The sequence below is a fragment of the Saccoglossus kowalevskii genome, chromosome 7 (assembly GCF_978046115.1).
Source record: "Saccoglossus kowalevskii chromosome 7, keSacKowa6.1, whole genome shotgun sequence".
Lineage (NCBI taxonomy): Eukaryota > Metazoa > Hemichordata > Enteropneusta > Harrimaniidae > Saccoglossus > Saccoglossus kowalevskii.
Window position 1 is genome coordinate 23,899,850 of NC_140647.1, and position 27,762 is coordinate 23,927,611.

At 37.4% G+C, this 27,762-nt stretch overlaps 2 protein-coding genes across 2 annotated transcripts in view; one reads left to right on the plus strand and one right to left on the minus strand.

Moving 5' to 3' along the window:
• LOC100371279 (transcriptional regulator protein Pur-beta-like) overlaps window positions 1-8,996 on the minus strand; it is a 29,968-nt gene extending 20,972 nt beyond the window's left edge. The window contains exons 1-2 of the mRNA XM_085501334.1: window positions 8,901-8,996; window positions 7,548-7,651 (exon numbers count right to left, since the gene is read on the minus strand). Coding sequence (XP_085357460.1) covers window positions 7,548-7,651; window positions 8,901-8,943 — 147 coding nt within the window. The 5' untranslated portion in view covers window positions 8,944-8,996. The remainder of the gene's footprint in view (window positions 1-7,547; window positions 7,652-8,900) is intronic.
• A 4,331-nt stretch (window positions 8,997-13,327) lies between these two features.
• On the plus strand, window positions 13,328-27,663 carry LOC102807580 (uncharacterized). The gene is made up of 5 exons (XM_006821010.1): window positions 13,328-13,588; window positions 14,657-14,940; window positions 15,644-15,812; window positions 16,904-17,072; window positions 27,560-27,663. Exons 1-5 carry the CDS (start codon window positions 13,328-13,330, stop codon window positions 27,661-27,663), a joined length of 987 nt encoding a protein of 328 aa, XP_006821073.1.
• Window positions 27,664-27,762: the final 99 nt, after the last annotated feature.

A 27,762-nucleotide genomic window follows, 5' to 3' on the forward strand; every position in this document is an offset into this window, starting at 1 on the left:
GACAGTATGATCTAATACCTGACATAGACAGTATGATCCAATTAGCTGACATTATAGACAGTATGATCTAATAGTTGACATTATAGACAGTATGATCTAACAGCTGATATTATAGACAGTATGATCTAACTAACAGCTGGCATTATAGACAGTATGATCCAACAAACAGCTGATATTATAGACAGTATGATCTAACAAACAGCTGGCATTACAGACAGTATGATCTAACAGCTGATATTATAGACAGTATGATCTAACTAACAGCTGGCTTTATAGACAGTATGATCTAACAGCTGATATTATAGACAGTATAATCTAACTAACAGCTGATATTATACACAGTATGGTCTAACTAACAGCTGATATTATAGACAGTATGATCTAACTAACAGCTGATATTATAGACAGTATGATCTAACAAACAGCTGGCATTACAGCAGTATGATCTAACAGCTGATACTATAGACAGTATGATCTAACAGCTGACATTATAGACAGTATGATCTAACAGCTGACATTATAGACAGTATGATCTAACTAACAGCTGGCATTATAGACAGTATGATCTAACAGCTGATATCGTAGACAGTATGATCCAATACCTGACATAGACAGTATGATCCAATTAGCTGACATTATAGACAGTATGATCTAATAGTTGACATTATAGACAGTATGATCTAATAGTTGATATTACAGACAGTATGATCTAACAGCTGATATTATAGACAGTATGATCTAGCAGCTGATATCGTAGACAGTATGATCTAATACCTGACATAGACAGTATGATCTAATACCTGACATAGACAGTATGATCCAATTAGCTGACATTATAGACAGTATGATCTAATAGTTGACATTATAGACAGTATGATCTAACAGCTGATATTATAGACAGTATGATCTAACTAACAGCTGGCATTATAGACAGTATGATCCAACAAACAGCTGATATTATAGACAGTATGATCTAACAAACAGCTGGCATTACAGACAGTATGATCTAACAGCTGATATTATAGACAGTATGATCTAACTAACAGCTGGCTTTATAGACAGTATGATCTAACAGCTGATATTATAGACAGTATAATCTAACTAACAGCTGATATTATACACAGTATGGTCTAACTAACAGCTGATATTATAGACAGTATGATCTAACTAACAGCTGATATTATAGACAGTATGATCTAACAAACAGCTGGCATTACAGCAGTATCATCTAACAGCTGATACTATAGACAGTATGATCTAACAGCTGACATTATAGACAGTATGATCTAACAGCTGACATTATAGACAGTATGATCTAACAGCTGACATTATAGACAGTATGATCTAACTAACAGCTGGCATTATAGACAGTATGATCTAACAGCTGATATCGTAGACAGTATGATCCAATACCTGACATAGACAGTATGATCCAATTAGCTGACATTATAGACAGTATGATCTAATAGTTGACATTATAGACAGTATGATCTAGCAGCTGATATTACAGACAGTATGATCTAACAGCTGATATTATAGACAGTATGATCTAGCAGCTGATATCGTAGACAGTATGATCTAATACCTGACATAGACAGTATGATCTAATAGTTGACATTATAGACAGTATGATCTAATAGTTGATATAGACAGTATGATCCAATTAGCTGACATTATAGACAGTATGATCTAATAGTTGACATTATAGACAGTATGATCTAACTAACAGCTGGCATTATAGACAGTATGATCTAACAGCTGGCATTACAGACAGTATGATCTAACAGCTGATATTATAGACAGTATGATCTAACAGCTGGCTTTATAGACAGTATGATCTAACAGCTGATATTATAGACAGTATAATCTAACAGCTGATATTATACACAGTATGGTCTAACTAACAGCTGATATTATAGACAGTATGATCTAACTAACAGCTGATATTATAGACAGTATGATCTAACAAACAGCTGATATTATAGACAGTATGATCTAACAAACAGCTGGCATTACAGACAGTATGATCTAACAGCTGATATTATAGACAGTATGATCTAACTAACAGCTGACATTATAGACAGTATGATCTAACAGCTGACATTATAGACAGTATAATCTAGCAGCTGACATTATAGACAGTATGATCTAACAAACAGCTGGCATTACAGACAGTATGATCTAACAGCTGATATTACAGACAGTATGATCTAACAGCTGATATTATAGACAGTATGATCTAGCAGCTGATATCGTAGACAGTATGATCTAATACCTGACATAGACAGTATGATCTAATAGTTGACATTATATTATAGACAGTATGATCTAATAGTTGATATAGACAGTATGATCCAATTAGCTGACATTATAGACAGTATGATCTAACAGCTGATATTATAGACAGTATAATCTAACAGCTGATATTATAGACAGTATAATCTAACAGCTGATATTATACACAGTATGGTCTAACTAACAGCTGATATTATAGACAGTATGATCTAACTAACAGCTGATATTATAGACAGTATGATCTAACAAACAGCTGGCATTACAGACAGTATGATCTAACAAACAGCTGGCATTACAGACAGTATGATCTAACAAACAGCTGGCATTACAGACAGTATGATCTAACAGCTGATATTATAGACAGTATGATCTAACTAACAGCTGGCATTATAGACAGTATGATCTAACAGCTGACATTATAGACAGTATGATCTAACAGCTGACATTATAGACAGTATAATCTAACAGCTGACATTATAGACAGTATAATCTAACAGCTGACATTATAGACAGTATGATCTAACTAACAGCTGGCATTATAGACAGTATGATCTAACAGCTGATATCATAGACAGTATGATCTAATACCTGACATAGACAGTATGATCCAATTAGCTGACATTATAGACAGTATGATCTAATAGTTGATATTACAGACAGTATGATCTAACAGCTGATATTATAGACAGTATGATCTAACTAACAGCTGGCTTTATAGACAGTATGATCTAACAGCAGATATTATAGATAGTGTGATCTAACTAACAGCTGATATTATAGACAGTATGGTCTAACTAACAGCTGATATTATAGACAGTATGATCTAACTAACAGCTGATATTATAGACAGTATGATCTAACAAACAGCTGGCATTACAAACAGTATGATCTAACAGCTGATATTATAGACAGTATGATCTAATAGTTGACATTATAGACAGTATGATCTAATAGTTGACATTATAGACAGTATGATCTAATAGTTGATATTATAGACAGTATGATCTAACAGCTGATATTATAGACAGTATGATCTAACTAACAGCTGGCTTTATAGACAGTATGATCTAACAGCTGACATTAGAGACAGTATGATCTAACAGTTGACAGAGACAGTATGATCTAATAGTTGACAGACAGTATGATCTAATAGTTGACAGAGATGGTATGACTAAATAGTTGACATAGAGAGTATGATATAATAGTTGACAGAGTATGATATAATAGTTGACATAGAATGATATAATAGTTGACATAGAATGATATAATAGTTGACAGAGTATGATATAATAGTTGACATAGAGAGTATGATATAATAGTTGACATAGAGAGTATGATATAATAGTTGACATAGAGAGTATGATATAATAGCTGACAGAGAGTATGATATAATAGCTGACATAGAAAGTATGATATAATAGTTGACATAGACAGTATGATATAATAGTTGACATAGACAGTATGATATAATAGTTGACATAGACAGTATAATATAATAGTTGACATAGACAGTATGATATAATAGTTTACATAGACAGTATGATCATAATAGTTTACATAGACAGTATGATATAATAGTTGACATAGACAGTATGAAATAATAGTTGACATAGACAGTATAATATAATAGTTGACATAGACAGTATGATATAATAGTTGACATAGACAGTATGATATAATAGTTGACATAGACAGTATGATATAATAGCTGACAAAGACAGTATGATATAATAGTTGAGACCGTATTTTGTAATAGTTGACATAGACAGTATGATATAATAACTGACAGACAGTATGATATAATAGTTGACATAGACAGTATGATATAATAGCTGACATAGACAGTATGATATAATAGTTGACATAGACAGTATGATATAATAGCTGACATAGACAGTATGATATAATAGCTGACATAGACAGTATGATGTAATAGTTGACATAGACAGTATGATATAATAGTTGACATAGACAGTATGATATAATAGCTGACATAGACAGTATGATATAATAGTTGACATAGACAGTATGATATAATAGCTGACATAGACAGTATGATATAATAGCTGACATAGACAGTATGATATAATAGTTGACATAGACAGTATGATATAATAGTTGACATAGACAGTATGATATAATAGTTGACATAGGCAGTATGATATAATAGTTGACATAGGCAGTATGATATAATAGTTGACATAGGCAGTATGATATAATAGCTGACATAGGCAGTATGATATAATAGTTGACATAGGCAGTATGATATAATAGCTGACATAGACAGTATGATATAATAGCTGACATGGACAGTATGATATAATAGCTGACATGGACAGTATGATATAATAGTTGACATGGACAGTATGATATAATAGTTGACATGGACAGTATGATATAATAGTTGACATAGACAGTATGATATAATAGTTGACATAGACAGTATGATATAATAGTTGACACAGACAGTATGATATAATAGTTGACATAGACAGTATGATATAATAGTTGACATAGACAGTATGATATAATAGTTGACATAGACAGTATGATATAATAGTTGACATAGACAGTATGATATAATAGTTGACATAGACAGTATGATATAATAGTTGACATAGACAGTATGATATAATAGTTGACATAGACAGTATGATATAATAGTTGACATAGACAGTATGATATAATAGTTGACATAGACAGTATGATATAATAGTTGACATAGACAGTATGATATAATAGTTGACATAGACAGTATCATATAATAGCTGACACAGACAGTATGATATAATAGTTGACATAGACAGTATGATCCCATAACTGGTATTATATACAGTATATAAAAGCTTGTATCATGAAAAATTCTAGATTTTGATTTCTTACAAAATTAACATTTCCAAAGATTAGATATTTTACCTTTTAGCACAGCTTCATACCCATTAGGTGATTTTGTTCTATGGTCAAGCGACAAGAGTCCACCTACTTTATTACACATTTGTATAGAACACTAGGCTCAATGCACATGTTAGCCAGTAGCACATTCTAAATTCACAATAAAGATGTGATTTGCATTACAAATGACATGACGCTAATACAAAACCATCTAATTATACCATGGCTCACTAATAACTTGTGCATTAACTGCAGCTTTAGAAAATTGAGGCTAATTACATGTATGGTTCCTTTCTCGTACAACAAGATAATGAACCAGTATCAAAAACCAAACTTATATAGCATGTACTACACACAGCTCAACATAGCATAATGCAGCCACGTAATTTCAATGAATATATGCTTGTATTTTTAAAAGGAAAAAGAGACACAGATCGATACAAAAACATTAAAAAAATACAAATTTATACATGATAGCATGTACAATGTAAAATATAGGGATGATTATAATTCACTCATATTATTAGAACTGCAGAATTCATTCATAAGCAAGGGAATCCCTCTTGTCAAGATCAGGACAAGCGTCTGATGAGTCATCAACCATAATTCATGACTGCAGTAGTGTATTCTCCTCAGATTTAAATTTATTAAACTGTTCATGATAATGTGGCATGCAGTTATTTTGTGCCTAGACATCAGTTATAAAGTGTATATATTTACCCAATAGCTCTAGATCTTGCATAAACAGTGTTCTGTGGTCTTGAACGCATCACTGTTTTACAAGGCCTCTACATAATTGCTCTATCATGTTATTGACATTCTGCCGTTATAACAGTCACTGTGTCCACAAAATTGGTATTCCATGTGCATTATCAACGTTCTGCATGGTATTGCAATGGTTTAAGAAAGTTCACAAAATTGTCATTCCATATGTTATCATTGTCCTGTGGTCTCATGTGAGTAATTACATCTTCTTGTGCAAGTCACTATGTTAACACAAAGCTCACCTATTGTTCACCCATACGTTAGTGGAGTCATAGAGTTTTAACACAGCGACCACAATATTAAACCCCCACCCATTGTATAATATTTCAAATCTTGCATCATGCATTCCAATTGTCATGTTAATAGTCATGTGACGGATGAAATTTGAACCACAATATTCAATATTAAACTGTTACATAATTAATGACTGGGATAGAAGACAACAGTCAGCACCAACAGTCACTATGACAAAAAGCAAACATTTCATCAAAGAAATCTTTTTGACACTTATATACATGATAAATGTATTTTTAACTGAAGTAATACATCCCAAGTCTTTTTAATAACCGTATTGTGAGAATTATATAGTTACAACAGTATCACCAAGTTCATTTTCATTACATTTCCGAAATTAACATTAATTTGACTTTTCAGTACTCAATCAAACTCGTTATCTTAATTGCAGACACCATTTAATGAGCATACACATGCTAATATGCTATGTGCATTTGTGATTTTCCATATTATATCAATTTTATTTTGTTATCTATATAAAAGTAAAACGTAAAGTGCCACACGAACCAATAGTACAATCATTATCTATCATTCATTACTACCACCCATAGTTTCACTGAATCAGTGACAAAGGTATAATTCAGACATAAAACAAGTCTCCTTTCGGATTATTTTCCTTCCTCCCAAAGGATTACAAATTCTAATTTGTTAAAATCTTTGATGAACAGGGGATGTTATATAACCATAACGAGAATAATACAATTGTGTTTTATTCCACAAGACTAGGTTTTCTAAGAAAAAGAAATTATAAATTTGAAGGATACCGAGAAAGGTTTGAAGTAACCAGATTGTTTTTATTTTTTTACTTGCAGCATTATGTATTTTGTTAACTATATTCCTGTGCCAGGTGACAGTTCCAGACATTGAGTGTCGCCATTGTCTCCCGACTTTTACGCTCAGATTTCACGTGCATGTGCTGACGGCACAGTTATAAGCATGGGATCAATTGAAATATCAATGTCACCTGGTGTATAAATCTCATTTTAGAATTGTTGTTCAATCTCCCCAGTATTTATCAGTAAAATTATATTTCTATTTAATTCATTTAAAGATTTTTATTTTTTTGTTCTCAGTACTGTTGAAAACATCTGTACACAGTCTGATGTCGGAACTAATGTACCTGATTTAATATTTATCAATATAGGGTCAGTGAAAAGCTCACAAATGGACAGGAAAAGAAATCAGTTATGCTGAAATTGATACAACAATACAAACGTACAATTTGAGTCTTGTTACTCAAAGCACACAAAATCATGCCAAAGAGACGTGATTTTACAAAGGAAATCAATGTGGAAACTCACCTCAGCGATTTTCAAGAACCTTCCCCTCCAATTCTGTTTGACATCAAGATAAAACCTCTTGGATTGAATATGGAGGGTTTTTGTAGCCAATTCCTGAACGCCTGCTATCAAAATGAAACAAGTTGTATATTAGTCAAGAGTCAACAGCTTGTCTTGTCAATAAACAAAATACCAAATAGCAATAAATACCACCCCTCCCCCACTCAACTCTTATTTTAGTCTAACACCAAATAAATTATTCATCAGATCTTCAGTCTTTAAAAATTATTGTGTTCTATAAAGGTTTAGCTAGCAATTCAGCGAATGAAATGCAAAATAGCAGGGAAGTCAGAATCATGCAGAAAAAATGGCTGACTGTTACTCGCTTTCCGACATCATTGCATAGCCTTGTTTTTTTTTCCCAGCAATACATTTCGTTGCTATTTCAGTGAAAATGATATGCCTACTATTTTCACTGTGTGCTTTATTTCTTAGCAAAACAAAAAGATTAATTTTGCATTACATTATAATTACATCATGCAATTGTGTGATATTTGGTTTGCATATGAATTAATTGAGCTACAACATTTGTATAATACTAAAGCTATACACGAATGAACAGTTAAACAGTACTAGATACAATGGACTAAATAAAAACAGACAGTCGAATAGTGAGCAATTTGGAAATTCATTGCATTTTGACTTCATAAGTATTATTTTATACGATAGCATGCTTTGCCACATGCATGATATTTTGATTGCTGTTCACCTCTAGTGCACACCACCACACCAAAGATGAATGAATCTTAAACACGCATTTAATCGTGGTCATACAAGCAGTTTAAGTCCAGTTTGCTACGTAATATTATTCTAATAATAGATATATTTATTCAAAATTACATGCTTACATTTCACAGTGCACGGACAATAGCACAGTTCACCGTGTTTTTTTTTTTTTATATGCCGGTTCAGCTCGGTTTAAATGGTCCCTCCCCATTTTCCACAAATCAATACATTTAGTCATTTCAGCGGCTACAATTGCATTCGTTCCTCAAAACTTGTATATTCACCAGAATAATGATGCAACAATGGTCATATGCGATATATATGTAATTAACTTAGGTGCCTAAAACAGAGTCGTGAACTGACACTAGCGCGAAACGTTATTTTACGTCGATTTTTCGGAAGGTACTGTAATATTGCATGCAGCCATCTTGACCTGTACTGTCGAGTATAACTAGTTAAACCCGGCAACACATATCATGTCATAGCACCATCGCATTTCAATGATTTTCTTAAAAATTTCGCGGGAAGAAAAATAAAATATTTCAGAATAAAATGCAATACAAATATTTAGATAATTTCGTGTAATACCTTGCGCCTGGGGCTGTTCATCACCACTCTCCCTATCCGACATATTGAGCCTTTCCTGGTTGCAGACAATCTCCACCTTCACCGGCCTCGATCTCGTCAACTGATTAATATTCATAAATTCCTGCATGAAAATCAGTCTCATTTACATATATTGCTCATTAACATAATAACGCTGACGTCAACAGAACCGTCGCCCTGATTGGCTTACAGTTTGGCGTTTGTTCGAAAATACGCAAAGAAAAGTTTTTGGCTGCGTTTATTTGCATGAATGGTTGAAACTTATTCAAAGTTACTAGGATAACTGTTCCGGGTGCATATCACAAGCAAACAAACGACTTTTATATACAGTTGTCGCCAAGTTCGAAGAATGTGAACATTACGGTCCTGTTATTTGCGGTCGGAAACTCGCGTATTTTTACCAGTACTTCGAACACCCGTAAGGCAATTTTTAATTTTATTCCAAGCTTTATTGTTGTAATTATTTCTACGTTTGAAACGTCAATCAAGTCACACCTGTGAAGTTCGCCAACGAAAACATGAGATCAAAATCAAGTAATATTACAATATTGCCGTGAAGTTGTCGTTAGGGGGCGGGGCGTCCGTGGTACTGCGCTCAAACATACTTACGATACACGCTCGGCAGGGTGTGCGGCTAGGAGATCCAGACGCCCACCCATTCCGAAACATGCCCACATGCGAAAATGGACACCTCTTTCACAAATTCTCCTTTTTTTCATTTGTTGTTCCAAAATTGTTCATTTTACTGGGTGTCAAAAAAAAGTTCATTAATACGAGTAATTTAATATGCAACAATCTGTATATTGAAACAAAAAATGACGATTGTTTTAGCCTACATGTATTTTTATATGGCCAAAAATTTATATAAATAAACAATGCATTAGACTAACACTTTTTTATGGATATTATCAAATGTATGCTACCCTTTAGATAGAAGTTACACAAAAGTAAAATATTTTCATTTTCTTTATTTTTTGCATATTTGAGAAAGATATTTGTTTTGTCTGTTTAATGGCATTTGTCCTAGTGTTTCCTATGTTGGTGTCAAAGATTGAGAAAAAGATATATAGTGTTATACAAGGAACCTATTGATGTCTAGATGTATTGAAGAAATAGACAATATTTTTATTGGGTTTTCAATAATTTATTTATGCATATTACTTTACAGTTTTCTCAAAAGGCAGATTGACAGTGAACCAAACAATTTCACATACTGTTAACTAATACTTGAACAATTTATTGTTTACAGATTTTACGATAAAATATTTGTCATTTTCATAGGTTGGATGCACAGTCACTTGAGGGCTGAAACTCCAACAGCACTATAGTGTTTATGATTAATTTTTCCAGATTTTTTCAAAAAAAAAAAATAAATAAAAAAATACTCATGAAGTAGGTATCCAAGACAGGCTTGGATTAACAAATGCTTTCAAATTTAAAGGGCGGTGGTTGTTGCGCAGCGCGTGTTCGAGTTGAATGTAAATAAACAATGTATTTTACACGCATTGTTTATGTCGCTATGAGTCCCATATCGAACAGGACGCGTCGCGACGACCACCGCCCTTTAACATGGAAGTCTGTTTTTGTTTTATTTTGGAATTCACACAAAAGTAACACCACACTAAATTCTAAGCATCCACTAACAATTCTAGTCTAGTTTTCTAGACTTATACAGAAGGCATATTATTATTCAAGTTCCTGCTCTCAACTTTATTCATGATGTTCTAAGAAAAGTAAACAAGCAGCCTCTCGGCTGAGATAGCTCCGCTGTTAGCAATGCCCATTTCAATTAAAGAACAGAAGATATCATTAGAAAATGAACAATACGTATAGTATCAATGCAATGGGACTTGCTGTTTTCAACAAGAATTCAAAAATATCATTTTTCACCATGAATGATTGTGGTTTTTAACAAGAAGAAAATATCACTTTTTACCAAAAATGACAAAAATATTCACCAAAATTAGATAATTAAAGATATCATTACAAAATGAACAAATCTGAGAGAGGTCCACATGTAGTACCTATATATGTAATAATATCAAAGCAATTGGACTTGTGGTTTTTAACAAGAAGTCGAAAATATCACTTTTTACCAAAAATGACAAAAATATTCACCAAAATTAGAGAAATCATCACAAAATGAACAAATCTGAAAGAGGTCCACATGTAGTACCTATATATGTAATATCAAAGCAATTGGACTTGCGGTTTTTAACAAGAAGTCGAAAATATCACTTTTTACCAAAAATGACAAAAAAGTTCACCAAAATTAGAGAATTGACGATATCATTACAAAATGAACAAATTTGAGAGTGGTCCACATGTAGTACCTATATATGTAATATCAAAGCAATTGGACTTGCGGTTTTTAACAAGAAGTCGAAAATATCACTTTTTACTAAAAATGACAAAAATATTAACCAAAATTAGAGAACTAAAGATATCATTACAAAATGAACAAATCTGAGAGAGATCCACATGTAGTACCTATATATGTAATATCAAAGTAATTGGACTTGCCGTTTTTAACGAGAAGTCGAAAATATCACTTTTTACCAAAAATGACAAAAATATTCACCAAAATTAGAGAATTGAAGATATGATCATGAAATGAACAAATCTGAGAGAGGTCCACCCAAGGTACATATACACCAAGTATCAAAGCATTCAGGCTTGTAGTTTTCAAGAAGAAGTCGAAAAAGTAAAACATTGACACGGACGCCGGACGATGCCGGACGCCGGACAATCACTCATATGATAAGCTCCGCTCGACAAAGTCGACAGCGGAGCTAAAAAAGTCACTCAATATATCAAGTTACTGAAAATTATATGAATGCTATTTTGATAAACAAGACATCACTATATGACCTTTTATTTTAGATTGGATTCCGAGAAACCATAATGCAGAAATGTCAAAATACATACTAATTATATTATTGTAAAAACTATGTGTATGCTCGATGGGATGAAGATAAAGAACGACTCACTTAGTCCTGTTCACTCATTTTTGAACAATATAATTAAATATACTGTCCATATATATATATATATATACTGTTCAATTTTATAAATTGAAATTTTGGAAACAGACACACCAATGTATCGCTCTATACTTTAATTCATATGGAGATTGTAAACGGCCACACTAATGCATCTATCAATGTGGAAACTAGACATGACCACACCTATTTATACTTGTACTCATGTGGAGATTGTAAACGGCCACACTAATGCATCCATCAATGTGGAAACTATACATGACCACACCTATCCATACTTGTACTATGGAGATTGTAAACGGCCACACTAATGCATCTATCAATGTGGAAACTAGACATGACCACACCTATTTATACTTGTACTCATATGGAGATTGTAAACGGCCACACTAATGCATCCATCTAGGTGGTAACTATACATGACCACACCTATCCATACTTGTACTATGGAGATTGTAAACGGCCACACTAATGCATCTATCAATGTGGAAACTAGACATGACCACACCTATTTATACTTGTACTCATATGGAGATTGTAAACGGCCATACTAATGCATCCATCAATGTGGAAACGGTAGATGACCACACCTATTCATACTTGTACTCATATGGAGATTGTAAACGGCCGCACTAATGCATCTATCAATGTGAAAACTGTAGATGACCACACCTATTCATACTTGTACTCATATGGAGATTGTAAACGACCACACTAATGTTTCCCCTATGCCCAGTAATCATTTCTCACAAAGTGACTTGACACCAGAATTATAGAATATTACCTATACATCACAGAAACTCACAGTAAACATATACAGCTCCAAAAAATAAACATGTTTTGACAGCAAATATCTGAAGTATTATGGCGACAACTAAGCAAAATTGCTCACCAATTTGCTGACAACGTTGGTTGCAGATTTGACAATGACAACAAATTTTGCATAATCTTCAGCCGTGAAAAAACTCATAAATTTATTAAAAATATTTTTAATTAGAGATCACTAGCATTTGATGGCAACCCAATAAAGTGTAATATTCAAATTAAAGATCATCTTCTTTAGTCAAAACCAAAGTATTTGGCGAATTAGTGAGCAGGTTTGCCCCATCACTATTCCTAGACTGCTTTGTTTGCATTTTAAAAGCTAAGAAATGGATATCAAATACGTATCAAATTCATTACCCCCCCCACACACACACACACACACACGCACACACACACACACACACACACACACACGCACACACCAGTATAAAATTTATTGTAGTCTCAGAATAAATAAAAATTACTACACTTGTTTAATAAATCTGATATTGTAGAGGCACTCAAGAGATTTCTATTAATGATGTATGAATGAACAATATATTTTTCCAATTTTGTTTATTAATTTTCAGTTAATTTGAAAAAATGATACATGTAAACTTCAGTGCACCTGATCTTCCCTGTGCATATAAAAGAAATTTTGAATCCTCATCAAAGGAAGGACTTCTTAGATGCACAGATGAAAATGTGGAACAGTCACCATGGCAACAGCTGGAATGGACAACCAGACAAAGGAGTTCATGGACCATGGAGCCCCCTAACAAGTCTTTCAAGCAACATTTGACAATGGCAGACATATTTCAGAAGATATTTTTAACAAATTTACAATTGCAGAGAAACTTGGAGGTAAAAGATATATATACATACAGAGCGTATAACAACAGAAAACACTGATTTTTATCTGGATTTTAAAATAAAAGTTTAGCTTATTTTAAAATTATGACTTTCTTAGAAAAAAACAATCTGTGACATATAACCATAAACATGATTTTTTTTCTGGGCCTTAGCGAGTTATTAAAATATGAGTGCCTGAGGGCATTCCTTAGGGTATAATGGAAGCATGACTGGAGCGCTGACTTCATTCCAGTGTTATTATAGTTGGTTGCATTCTGTGTATTGCTATTATGCAGTCTAGTATATGACACATATGATTAGTGACCGGACTAAGAGATAAATAAATGCATCTGCGTTCATTGCAAAACGTATTGTTGCAATTTTCAATTTATAAAGTCTGTCTCAAACTTTAAAAATGTACCAGGTTATTCAGATATCACATTATAACACTTATACCTTTGTTCTCATTGGAAGCAGAAGCTGGAAATGAAATCCAATCACTGCATGAATGCAAAAGTTTTTTAGTTACCATTTCTTTAAGGTTATCACAAGAATACAGCAAAGTATGCACTCAGGCAGTTTGGGATTACAGAATATTAGCTGAGTGTATAATGTATTATTATACATCTGTCACCGTAATGCCATAAGTTACAGCGTGCCGTAATTTTGTCGTATTTTACAGGGTATTTTCATCCTATCATATTATTAGGAAATTCAAATTCCAAATATGGAATGATTATGCACGTAAGTGTCCTATTATAATAAAAACAAACATGGCTGCCACCAGGGTTTGACTGGATTGCAAACAAAGAAGTTCACTGATTCTATTCTAAACTTTTTGGATTTTGACATTCCCTGATGTATCATTGGAAGGAAAAGATGTATAATAATGAGGTTATTACGAGGATACCTCAAGTATGCACTCAGACAGTACGCTGTAGCATCGACCTCAGCTGCGTAATAACTTAGTAATAGCCTCATATTATCTCATGATAACCTCATAACATGTATATCAAAAAAGTAGAAAAAACAAATTTCATTATTAATTTTTGTTTTTTAATACTGTATATTTTTTAATAGAATTTTCCATTATGGGAGGTGTGTAAAAATAACCACCACATCTACCAGTATTACTGTAGCACTTACCAATCAACGCCTTATAAACGTAATGCCAGCGCTCCACCATCTAGTCCGTACGTTGACGATAACCACATGGTCACAATCAAACAACGTAGTTCTAGCAGTCAAGATAGTAGACGACTGGGTAGCAGCAAAACTGAATGGCAGGAGCCACTACCTGCTGTACCAATATCATATCAGTTTAAACATTTCAGGCATGCTACTCAGTATGCAGACCAGTATAGGTAAGAATTAGTTTTATGATCCTGAAGATAAGGTGTGTGTTAGATAGTTAAATAAATGAAGACAAGTTTGTATGGAGGTGCAAGAACAATGTATAGTGTAGTATATTTTATTTGACACAAAAATCATGCAGTAAATAAATACATAAATTAAAATATATTGAATAAATAATATTATTAATAAATTGATAGTTTGTTATCATTTAAAATATCATTCACAAACTTGCCCAGATATATGACAATAAAGCCTTTGTACTTCAAGATGGAGAAACATTTTTTGTTTTGATAAGGACAAAATGTATCATTACCTGTGTATATATGGAAATCATTTTTAGGAATTGCGAATACATATTTTTTATTGTATTGTTTCCACAATTAAATAGCGCGAGGGAATTCATTGGTTAGAACATAGATTTCATACCCTTTCCTAGCTCTGGAGGTACACCCTAGCATTTCAAGAACTCAATTGCTAATGTATGTGCTGAGATTCTGAACTTGGTTCAGATTCTGAAAGTACGTGAATATATAATAATGCTTACAAATATGATGATGCTTTTTAGATCAAGCATTTAGGTGACCAATCAAAAGATTATGTTTATTCCCTTGATTTTCAGTATGTTAGTTTTTAGACAAATACTAGTAAGTTAGTTGTAAAGTCAGGGGAAACTACTTATAAATTTACTATACTCTTGTAATGTTTTTTCAGGGAATTATACACCTATGCTAGGTTTAGAGAGAGAAAAAGTAGACATGGCTGCTCTTCTGCTGGTGCTAATCTGCCCAAAGCTCAAATATTTTGTTTAGATACTTTTCAGGGAGTTAGATCGATAACATTGACTGGCAAACCAGCATTACATAGGAAACACTCACATGAGGTAAGCAACCTAAAATTGTTACATTTAGTGTTTTATAACAAACAGCTATAGGGTTATCTATCACAGTCAGTCTTTTCAAAACAAGTTGGTTTTCACTGCAATCTTATTCCAAAATTTGAGACTTGAAAAATTTAATTAATTTCAAAATTTAATAATAACGTGAATTTGGTTTGGTTTCAATGTGACCATGCTTTCAAAACCTATCTTACAACTTTAATTGATATACAAAAATCTTTGAAAGGAAGGAAAAAGAATGATTTGTATTGTATACCATATTTGTTTTATTAGAGGTGCATGACCATGTACTCACATAAATTACAAAAGTGGTATACGGTCAAAATAAGTAATAATTTAAGGCGGAGGGATGTCACCTGCGAACATGTGAAAATTGAATCTTAAGTCTTAAGTGGCGATAACAACGTGCTAGATGTTTGTTTGTAAACAACAACATGCTATGGCCGTTTTCCACATACACAGAAAACGACTCCATCACTTTAATGATTAAGTATACACCAGGTTTCAAGAAGGTATGATTTGTTTATGATTTAGAAATATTTATAAAACATTTACCTTGAAATTCTCGTGCTTCATCTAAATTCAAAGAAGATGCTTTGATTGGCTGAAGAAACCACTTAGTAACATCCACCACACACGACACTTTGTGAGATCCCTTCAATTATTGGTCGGTTTACTGCCATGAACGCAAAAAATAGATCTCATCAAATTTGTTTGACAATCTTGAAATGACAATAATTCGTTCATTGAAAATTTGCTAAAAGAATGCAATTACAAGTACTACCATTTTCGTTTGGCACAGAACTTTTAAATTGTGAAAGCGAGCCAGTGTCAACGGGGAGGGGGTGGGGGGTGTAATGGTTAACCAACCGCCTAGGAGTTTGAAACGATTGGTATTCATTCGCTAAGACTTGCGATTGGTTGTTTTCAATCACCATTTGAAATTTTTAATCATTTATAAATATTTCATATAAACAAATGTAATTTGTTATTGTATATGAGCTTCTAAGAGCTAATTATGGTATAAACTCAACTCAAATGACATTTTTTGTTTTGCATTTTTTTTAATATCTCAGAATAGTATGAAGATTGATTACGAGAGCAGATGGAGGAGATACAAAGAAACAGTTGAATCTTGCTCAGTACCAGAAATAAGATTTATTAAAATACCATTATTAAAAAGATCAATGCCTTCAACACCAAGTCACACAAATGGGAGATTCACTTACAGAATGATAGCAAAAGGTATTTTTTATTCCATTATTTATCTATCGTACTTATCAACAGTACATGACAGATGAAAAAAAAACAATATAAAAAAAATATAATAAAATAATGAAAACGCGATAAAATGTCAAATTATTTTAATCAATTTTATCATTATACATTCAATATTATATTGTTTCTATCAAAACACAATACCAAACCAAATTCTCAAGAATACACAGTTAATGGTAAATTATTTGTAGTTTGAAACTACTATAATCATTTAGTAGTTGATTTTATTTGTGTTGTGAAACTTTAAAAATAAGCAGCATAGTTACCAAGTACTTCTAATTATATAATATCAATATTTACTCAGATGCAGATGGGAGTGGGCTCCCAGATAGTTTTTAAAATGAGTAAAAATGAGTAAAATGAATGAATTCTATATTTTGTCTAAAGTAAACTGCTACATTTCATATAACACCGAATAAACGGCAAGGTAAAGACTATGTCTAATTATAGTAAATACGTACTGCGTGCGTGACTCGAACCGGCGCTCGCGTACGGCACCTAATCGCCTAGCTTCACGCCACTACACGTCTTCCCCTCGGCCACCGGGCATCCCCAAAAAAGGATGCTTAATAACCGAGCTTATTACGTGCAGAGAACGTGAAACCCGTCCACGCGATACGCGCCACACAGCATGGCCAGAATGCGGCAAAGGCCTTCAGATCTGGCTGTAGTAGGATGGTGAAAGTAACGGTACAGCATTTTAACAGTGAATAAGTACTGAGAAATAATTTTTAAACTCATAGTTGCTGTCGACATAGGAAGTAAAGTAAGCAAATAACACCGAATAAACGGCAAGGTAAAGACTATGTCTAATTATAGTAAATACGTACTGCGTGCGTGACTCGAACCGGCGCTCGCGTACGGCACCTAATCGCCTAGCTTCACGCCACTACACGTCTTCCCCTCGGCCACCGGGCATCCCCAAAAAAGGATGCTTAATAACCGAGCTTATTACGTGCAGAGAACGTGAAACCCGTCCACGCGATACGCGCCACACAGCATGGCCAGAATGCGGCAAAGGCCTTCAGATCTGGCTGTAGTAGGATGGTGAAAGTAACGGTACAGCATTTTAACAGTGAATAAGTACTGAGAAATAATTTTTAAACTCATAGTTGCTGTCGACATAGGAAGTAAAGTAAGCAAATAACACCGAATAAACGGCAAGGTAAAGACTATGTCTAATTATAGTAAATACGTACTGCGTGCGTGACTCGAACCGGCGCTCGCGTACGGCACCTAATCGCCTAGCTTCACGCCACTACACGTCTTCCCCTCGGCCACCGGGCATCCCCAAAAAAGGATGCTTAATAACCGAGCTTATTACGTGCAGAGAACGTGAAACCCGTCCACGCGATACGCGCCACACAGCATGGCCAGAATGCGGCAAAGGCCTTCAGATCTGGCTGTAGTAGGATGGTGAAAGTAACGGTACAGCATTTTAACAGTGAATAAGTACTGAGAAATAATTTTTAAACTCATAGTTGCTGTCGACATAGGAAGTAAAGTAAGCAAATAACACCGAATAAACGGCAAGGTAAAGACTATGTCTAATTATAGTAAATACGTACTGCGTGCGTGACTCGAACCGGCGCTCGCGTACGGCACCTAATCGCCTAGCTTCACGCCACTACACGTCTTCCCCTCGGCCACCGGGCATCCCCAAAAAAGGATGCTTAATAACCGAGCTTATTACGTGCAGAGAACGTGAAACCCGTCCACGCGATACGCGCCACACAGCATGGCCAGAATGCGGCAAAGGCCTTCAGATCTGGCTGTAGTAGGATGGTGAAAGTAACGGTACAGCATTTTAACAGTGAATAAGTACTGAGAAATAATTTTTAAACTCATAGTTGCTGTCGACATAGGAAGTAAAGTAAGCAAATAACACCGAATAAACGGCAAGGTAAAGACTATGTCTAATTATAGTAAATACGTACTGCGTGCGTGACTCGAACCGGCGCTCGCGTACGGCACCTAATCGCCTAGCTTCACGCCACTACACGTCTTCCCCTCGGCCACCGGGCATCCCCAAAAAAGGATGCTTAATAACCGAGCTTATTACGTGCAGAGAACGTGAAACCCGTCCACGCGATACGCGCCACACAGCATGGCCAGAATGCGGCAAAGGCCTTCAGATCTGGCTGTAGTAGGATGGTGAAAGTAACGGTACAGCATTTTAACAGTGAATAAGTACTGAGAAATAATTTTTAAACTCATAGTTGCTGTCGACATAGGAAGTAAAGTAAGCAAATAACACCGAATAAACGGCAAGGTAAAGACTATGTCTAATTATAGTAAATACGTACTGCGTGCGTGACTCGAACCGGCGCTCGCGTACGGCACCTAATCGCCTAGCTTCACGCCACTACACGTCTTCCCCTCGGCCACCGGGCATCCCCAAAAAAGGATGCTTAATAACCGAGCTTATTACGTGCAGAGAACGTGAAACCCGTCCACGCGATACGCGCCACACAGCATGGCCAGAATGCGGCAAAGGCCTTCAGATCTGGCTGTAGTAGGATGGTGAAAGTAACGGTACAGCATTTTAACAGTGAATAAGTACTGAGAAATAATTTTTAAACTCATAGTTGCTGTCGACATAGGAAGTAAAGTAAGCAAATAACACCGAATAAACGGCAAGGTAAAGACTATGTCTAATTATAGTAAATACGTACTGCGTGCGTGACTCGAACCGGCGCTCGCGTACGGCACCTAATCGCCTAGCTTCACGCCACTACACGTCTTCCCCTCGGCCACCGGGCATCCCCAAAAAAGGATGCTTAATAACCGAGCTTATTACGTGCAGAGAACGTGAAACCCGTCCACGCGATACGCGCCACACAGCATGGCCAGAATGCGGCAAAGGCCTTCAGATCTGGCTGTAGTAGGATGGTGAAAGTAACGGTACAGCATTTTAACAGTGAATAAGTACTGAGAAATAATTTTTAAACTCATAGTTGCTGTCGACATAGGAAGTAAAGTAAGCAAATAACACCGAATAAACGGCAAGGTAAAGACTATGTCTAATTATAGTAAATACGTACTGCGTGCGTGACTCGAACCGGCGCTCGCGTACGGCACCTAATCGCCTAGCTTCACGCCACTACACGTCTTCCCCTCGGCCACCGGGCATCCCCAAAAAAGGATGCTTAATAACCGAGCTTATTACGTGCAGAGAACGTGAAACCCGTCCACGCGATACGCGCCACACAGCATGGCCAGAATGCGGCAAAGGCCTTCAGATCTGGCTGTAGTAGGATGGTGAAAGTAACGGTACAGCATTTTAACAGTGAATAAGTACTGAGAAATAATTTTTAAACTCATAGTTGCTGTCGACATAGGAAGTAAAGTAAGCAAATAACACCGAATAAACGGCAAGGTAAAGACTATGTCTAATTATAGTAAATACGTACTGCGTGCGTGACTCGAACCGGCGCTCGCGTACGGCACCTAATCGCCTAGCTTCACGCCACTACACGTCTTCCCCTCGGCCACCGGGCATCCCCAAAAAAGGATGCTTAATAACCGAGCTTATTACGTGCAGAGAACGTGAAACCCGTCCACGCGATACGCGCCACACAGCATGGCCAGAATGCGGCAAAGGCCTTCAGATCTGGCTGTAGTAGGATGGTGAAAGTAACGGTACAGCATTTTAACAGTGAATAAGTACTGAGAAATAATTTTTAAACTCATAGTTGCTGTCGACATAGGAAGTAAAGTAAGCAAATAACACCGAATAAACGGCAAGGTAAAGACTATGTCTAATTATAGTAAATACGTACTGCGTGCGTGACTCGAACCGGCGCTCGCGTACGGCACCTAATCGCCTAGCTTCACGCCACTACACGTCTTCCCCTCGGCCACCGGGCATCCCCAAAAAAGGATGCTTAATAACCGAGCTTATTACGTGCAGAGAACGTGAAACCCGTCCACGCGATACGCGCCACACAGCATGGCCAGAATGCGGCAAAGGCCTTCAGATCTGGCTGTAGTAGGATGGTGAAAGTAACGGTACAGCATTTTAACAGTGAATAAGTACTGAGAAATAATTTTTAAACTCATAGTTGCTGTCGACATAGGAAGTAAAGTAAGCAAATAACACCGAATAAACGGCAAGGTAAAGACTATGTCTAATTATAGTAAATACGTACTGCGTGCGTGACTCGAACCGGCGCTCGCGTACGGCACCTAATCGCCTAGCTTCACGCCACTACACGTCTTCCCCTCGGCCACCGGGCATCCCCAAAAAAGGATGCTTAATAACCGAGCTTATTACGTGCAGAGAACGTGAAACCCGTCCACGCGATACGCGCCACACAGCATGGCCAGAATGCGGCAAAGGCCTTCAGATCTGGCTGTAGTAGGATGGTGAAAGTAACGGTACAGCATTTTAACAGTGAATAAGTACTGAGAAATAATTTTTAAACTCATAGTTGCTGTCGACATAGGAAGTAAAGTAAGCAAATAACACCGAATAAACGGCAAGGTAAAGACTATGTCTAATTATAGTAAATACGTACTGCGTGCGTGACTCGAACCGGCGCTCGCGTACGGCACCTAATCGCCTAGCTTCACGCCACTACACGTCTTCCCCTCGGCCACCGGGCATCCCCAAAAAAGGATGCTTAATAACCGAGCTTATTACGTGCAGAGAACGTGAAACCCGTCCACGCGATACGCGCCACACAGCATGGCCAGAATGCGGCAAAGGCCTTCAGATCTGGCTGTAGTAGGATGGTGAAAGTAACGGTACAGCATTTTAACAGTGAATAAGTACTGAGAAATAATTTTTAAACTCATAGTTGCTGTCGACATAGGAAGTAAAGTAAGCAAATAACACCGAATAAACGGCAAGGTAAAGACTATGTCTAATTATAGTAAATACGTACTGCGTGCGTGACTCGAACCGGCGCTCGCGTACGGCACCTAATCGCCTAGCTTCACGCCACTACACGTCTTCCCCTCGGCCACCGGGCATCCCCAAAAAAGGATGCTTAATAACCGAGCTTATTACGTGCAGAGAACGTGAAACCCGTCCACGCGATACGCGCCACACAGCATGGCCAGAATGCGGCAAAGGCCTTCAGATCTGGCTGTAGTAGGATGGTGAAAGTAACGGTACAGCATTTTAACAGTGAATAAGTACTGAGAAATAATTTTTAAACTCATAGTTGCTGTCGACATAGGAAGTAAAGTAAGCAAATAACACCGAATAAACGGCAAGGTAAAGACTATGTCTAATTATAGTAAATACGTACTGCGTGCGTGACTCGAACCGGCGCTCGCGTACGGCACCTAATCGCCTAGCTTCACGCCACTACACGTCTTCCCCTCGGCCACCGGGCATCCCCAAAAAAGGATGCTTAATAACCGAGCTTATTACGTGCAGAGAACGTGAAACCCGTCCACGCGATACGCGCCACACAGCATGGCCAGAATGCGGCAAAGGCCTTCAGATCTGGCTGTAGTAGGATGGTGAAAGTAACGGTACAGCATTTTAACAGTGAATAAGTACTGAGAAATAATTTTTAAACTCATAGTTGCTGTCGACATAGGAAGTAAAGTAAGCAAATAACACCGAATAAACGGCAAGGTAAAGACTATGTCTAATTATAGTAAATACGTACTGCGTGCGTGACTCGAACCGGCGCTCGCGTACGGCACCTAATCGCCTAGCTTCACGCCACTACACGTCTTCCCCTCGGCCACCGGGCATCCCCAAAAAAGGATGCTTAATAACCGAGCTTATTACGTGCAGAGAACGTGAAACCCGTCCACGCGATACGCGCCACACAGCATGGCCAGAATACGTACTGCGAGTCACGCACGCAGTACGTATTTACTATAATTAGACATAGTCTTTACCTTGCCGTTTATTCGGTGTTATTTGCTTACTTTACTTCCTATGTCGACAGCAACTATGAGTTTAAAAATTATTTCTCAGTACTTATTCACTGTTAAAATGCTGTACCGTTACTTTCACCATCCTACTACAGCCAGATCTGAAGGCCTTTGCCGCATTCTGGCCATGCTGTGTGGCGCGTATCGCGTGGACGGGTTTCACGTTCTCTGCACGTAATAAGCTCGGTTATTAAGCATCCTTTTTTGGGGATGCCCGGTGGCCGAGGGGAAGACGTGTAGTGGCGTGAAGCTAGGCGATTAGGTGCCGTACGCGAGCGCCGGTTCGAGTCACGCACGCAGTACGTATTTACTATAATTAGACATAGTCTTTACCTTGCCGTTTATTCGGTGTTATTTGCTTACTTTACTTCCTATGTCGACAGCAACTATGAGTTTAAAAATTATTTCTCAGTACTTATTCACTGTTAAAATGCTGTACCGTTACTTTCACCATCCTACTACAGCCAGATCTGAAGGCCTTTGCCGCATTCTGGCCATGCTGTGTGGCGCGTATCGCGTGGACGGGTTTCACGTTCTCTGCACGTAATAAGCTCGGTTATTAAGCATCCTTTTTTGGGGATGCCCGGTGGCCGAGGGGAAGACGTGTAGTGGCGTGAAGCTAGGCGATTAGGTGCCGTACGCGAGCGCCGGTTCGAGTCACGCACGCAGTACGTATTTACTATAATTAGACATAGTCTTTACCTTGCCGTTTATTCGGTGTTATTTGCTTACTTTACTTCCTATGTCGACAGCAACTATGAGTTTAAAAATTATTTCTCAGTACTTATTCACTGTTAAAATGCTGTACCGTTACTTTCACCATCCTACTACAGCCAGATCTGAAGGCCTTTGCCGCATTCTGGCCATGCTGTGTGGCGCGTATCGCGTGGACGGGTTTCACGTTCTCTGCACGTAATAAGCTCGGTTATTAAGCATCCTTTTTTTGGGGATGCCCGGTGGCCGAGGGGAAGACGTGTAGTGGCGTGAAGCTAGGCGATTAGGTGCCGTACGCGAGCGCCGGTTCGAGTCACGCACGCAGTACGTATTTACTATAATTAGACATAGTCTTTACCTTGCCGTTTATTCGGTGTTATTTGCTTACTTTACTTCCTATGTCGACAGCAACTATGAGTTTAAAAATTATTTCTCAGTACTTATTCACTGTTAAAATGCTGTACCGTTACTTTCACCATCCTACTACAGCCAGATCTGAAGGCCTTTGCCGCATTCTGGCCATGCTGTGTGGCGCGTATCGCGTGGACGGGTTTCACGTTCTCTGCACGTAATAAGCTCGGTTATTAAGCATCCTTTTTTGGGGATGCCCGGTGGCCGAGGGGAAGACGTGTAGTGGCGTGAAGCTAGGCGATTAGGTGCCGTACGCGAGCGCCGGTTCGAGTCACGCACGCAGTACGTATTTACTATAATTAGACATAGTCTTTACCTTGCCGTTTATTCGGTGTTATTTGCTTACTTTACTTCCTATGTCGACAGCAACTATGAGTTTAAAAATTATTTCTCAGTACTTATTCACTGTTAAAATGCTGTACCGTTACTTTCACCATCCTACTACAGCCAGATCTGAAGGCCTTTGCCGCATTCTGGCCATGCTGTGTGGCGCGTATCGCGTGGACGGGTTTCACGTTCTCTGCACGTAATAAGCTCGGTTATTAAGCATCCTTTTTTGGGGATGCCCGGTGGCCGAGGGGAAGACGTGTAGTGGCGTGAAGCTAGGCGATTAGGTGCCGTACGCGAGCGCCGGTTCGAGTCACGCACGCAGTACGTATTTACTATAATTAGACATAGTCTTTACCTTGCCGTTTATTCGGTGTTATTTGCTTACTTTACTTCCTATGTCGACAGCAACTATGAGTTTAAAAATTATTTCTCAGTACTTATTCACTGTTAAAATGCTGTACCGTTACTTTCACCATCCTACTACAGCCAGATCTGAAGGCCTTTGCCGCATTCTGGCCATGCTGTGTGGCGCGTATCGCGTGGACGGGTTTCACGTTCTCTGCACGTAATAAGCTCGGTTATTAAGCATCCTTTTTTGGGGATGCCCGGTGGCCGAGGGGAAGACGTGTAGTGGCGTGAAGCTAGGCGATTAGGTGCCGTACGCGAGCGCCGGTTCGAGTCACGCACGCAGTACGTATTTACTATAATTAGACATAGTCTTTACCTTGCCGTTTATTCGGTGTTATTTGCTTACTTTACTTCCTATGTCGACAGCAACTATGAGTTTAAAAATTATTTCTCAGTACTTATTCACTGTTAAAATGCTGTACCGTTACTTTCACCATCCTACTACAGCCAGATCTGAAGGCCTTTGCCGCATTCTGGCCATGCTGTGTGGCGCGTATCGCGTGGACGGGTTTCACGTTCTCTGCACGTAATAAGCTCGGTTATTAAGCATCCTTTTTTGGGGATGCCCGGTGGCCGAGGGGAAGACGTGTAGTGGCGTGAAGCTAGGCGATTAGGTGCCGTACGCGAGCGCCGGTTCGAGTCACGCACGCAGTACGTATTTACTATAATTAGACATAGTCTTTACCTTGCCGTTTATTCGGTGTTATTTGCTTACTTTACTTCCTATGTCGACAGCAACTATGAGTTTAAAAATTATTTCTCAGTACTTATTCACTGTTAAAATGCTGTACCGTTACTTTCACCATCCTACTACAGCCAGATCTGAAGGCCTTTGCCGCATTCTGGCCATGCTGTGTGGCGCGTATCGCGTGGACGGGTTTCACGTTCTCTGCACGTAATAAGCTCGGTTATTAAGCATCCTTTTTTGGGGATGCCCGGTGGCCGAGGGGAAGACGTGTAGTGGCGTGAAGCTAGGCGATTAGGTGCCGTACGCGAGCGCCGGTTCGAGTCACGCACGCAGTACGTATTTACTATAATTAGACATAGTCTTTACCTTGCCGTTTATTCGGTGTTATTTGCTTACTTTACTTCCTATGTCGACAGCAACTATGAGTTTAAAAATTATTTCTCAGTACTTATTCACTGTTAAAATGCTGTACCGTTACTTTCACCATCCTACTACAGCCAGATCTGAAGGCCTTTGCCGCATTCTGGCCATGCTGTGTGGCGCGTATCGCGTGGACGGGTTTCACGTTCTCTGCACGTAATAAGCTCGGTTATTAAGCATCCTTTTTTGGGGATGCCCGGTGGCCGAGGGGAAGACGTGTAGTGGCGTGAAGCTAGGCGATTAGGTGCCGTACGCGAGCGCCGGTTCGAGTCACGCACGCAGTACGTATTTACTATAATTAGACATAGTCTTTACCTTGCCGTTTATTCGGTGTTATTTGCTTACTTTACTTCCTATGTCGACAGCAACTATGAGTTTAAAAATTATTTCTCAGTACTTATTCACTGTTAAAATGCTGTACCGTTACTTTCACCATCCTACTACAGCCAGATCTGAAGGCCTTTGCCGCATTCTGGCCATGCTGTGTGGCGCGTATCGCGTGGACGGGTTTCACGTTCTCTGCACGTAATAAGCTCGGTTATTAAGCATCCTTTTTTGGGGATGCCCGGTGGCCGAGGGGAAGACGTGTAGTGGCGTGAAGCTAGGCGATTAGGTGCCGTACGCGAGCGCCGGTTCGAGTCACGCACGCAGTACGTATTTACTATAATTAGACATAGTCTTTACCTTGCCGTTTATTCGGTGTTATTTGCTTACTTTACTTCCTATGTCGACAGCAACTATGAGTTTAAAAATACATTTCATATAAAATGGCAAGTCTTAAATCTACATTTTGGTTTGAATTGAGTGTCATGCTCTACATTTTGATTAAAGTCTCATGTCAAAACTCAACATAAAAAAAAATAAGTTCTGCATGACCCTGACAAGGAAGCTTATAAATCTTATAACTAATTGTGAAAAAGATGACTCTCAATGTTGAAAAGAAGTGTCTTTTATACTGCGAAAACCTATAGATCTGTTCTGTGTATGAATCGTTGTTAAAAAAAAAAAACTCTGTCGATTATTTGATGGAACATTTCATTCATAGAAATTTATAGAATTGCCATGCTTTAAAATATTCTGCATTCTGAAATTGAAACATATCATTTTTTTTTGCACAGTGATAACAAATATAATCATCTGATTACCTACAGTACTGTGAAATGCTTTATTTTAGCTGGGATTAATTTTCATTGAATAGATATTTTGAGTGTTTTGCTTGGAGTTGAATGTAAAACACAGGAAAAAAGATATATTTGCTGAATTTTATTTTCACTGAAATCATTCCTTCAGTGAAAATTAATTATTTTACACTAACAAACTCCATACTTCAAATTATGCATTACAGCGAGTCTTTATTAAGGGATTAGACTTCAGAGTTGAGTGGTCACCCATTTTCAACCCCAAATTTATAATTGCTTTGTAGCACATAGTAATAACGATGAATATCAAAGGGTCCCAAGGCAAACTCATTGGGTAACAAAGTAATATTTTTTGTTACTGCCTTTGATGCTTCCATTAGTTCAAGCTCTGTTTTTATCATACATATAATTATAATTATTATAATATGCTTTATTTTTTTTAGATAACGACAGTATAGCTTGTACATTGGATATCTCCACAGCTACAAACACTGTGGTAAGCCCTGTTGCTGGTAAAACTAGAACAATAACGCTACTAGGTCATTAAATTCATCTGTATAAAAGTAGACCATGTACAATGTCCAATTAGCGACAAGAGGAATGGTCATTACGCAGAGGGTAATCACTCTAATTAGTACTTATGTAT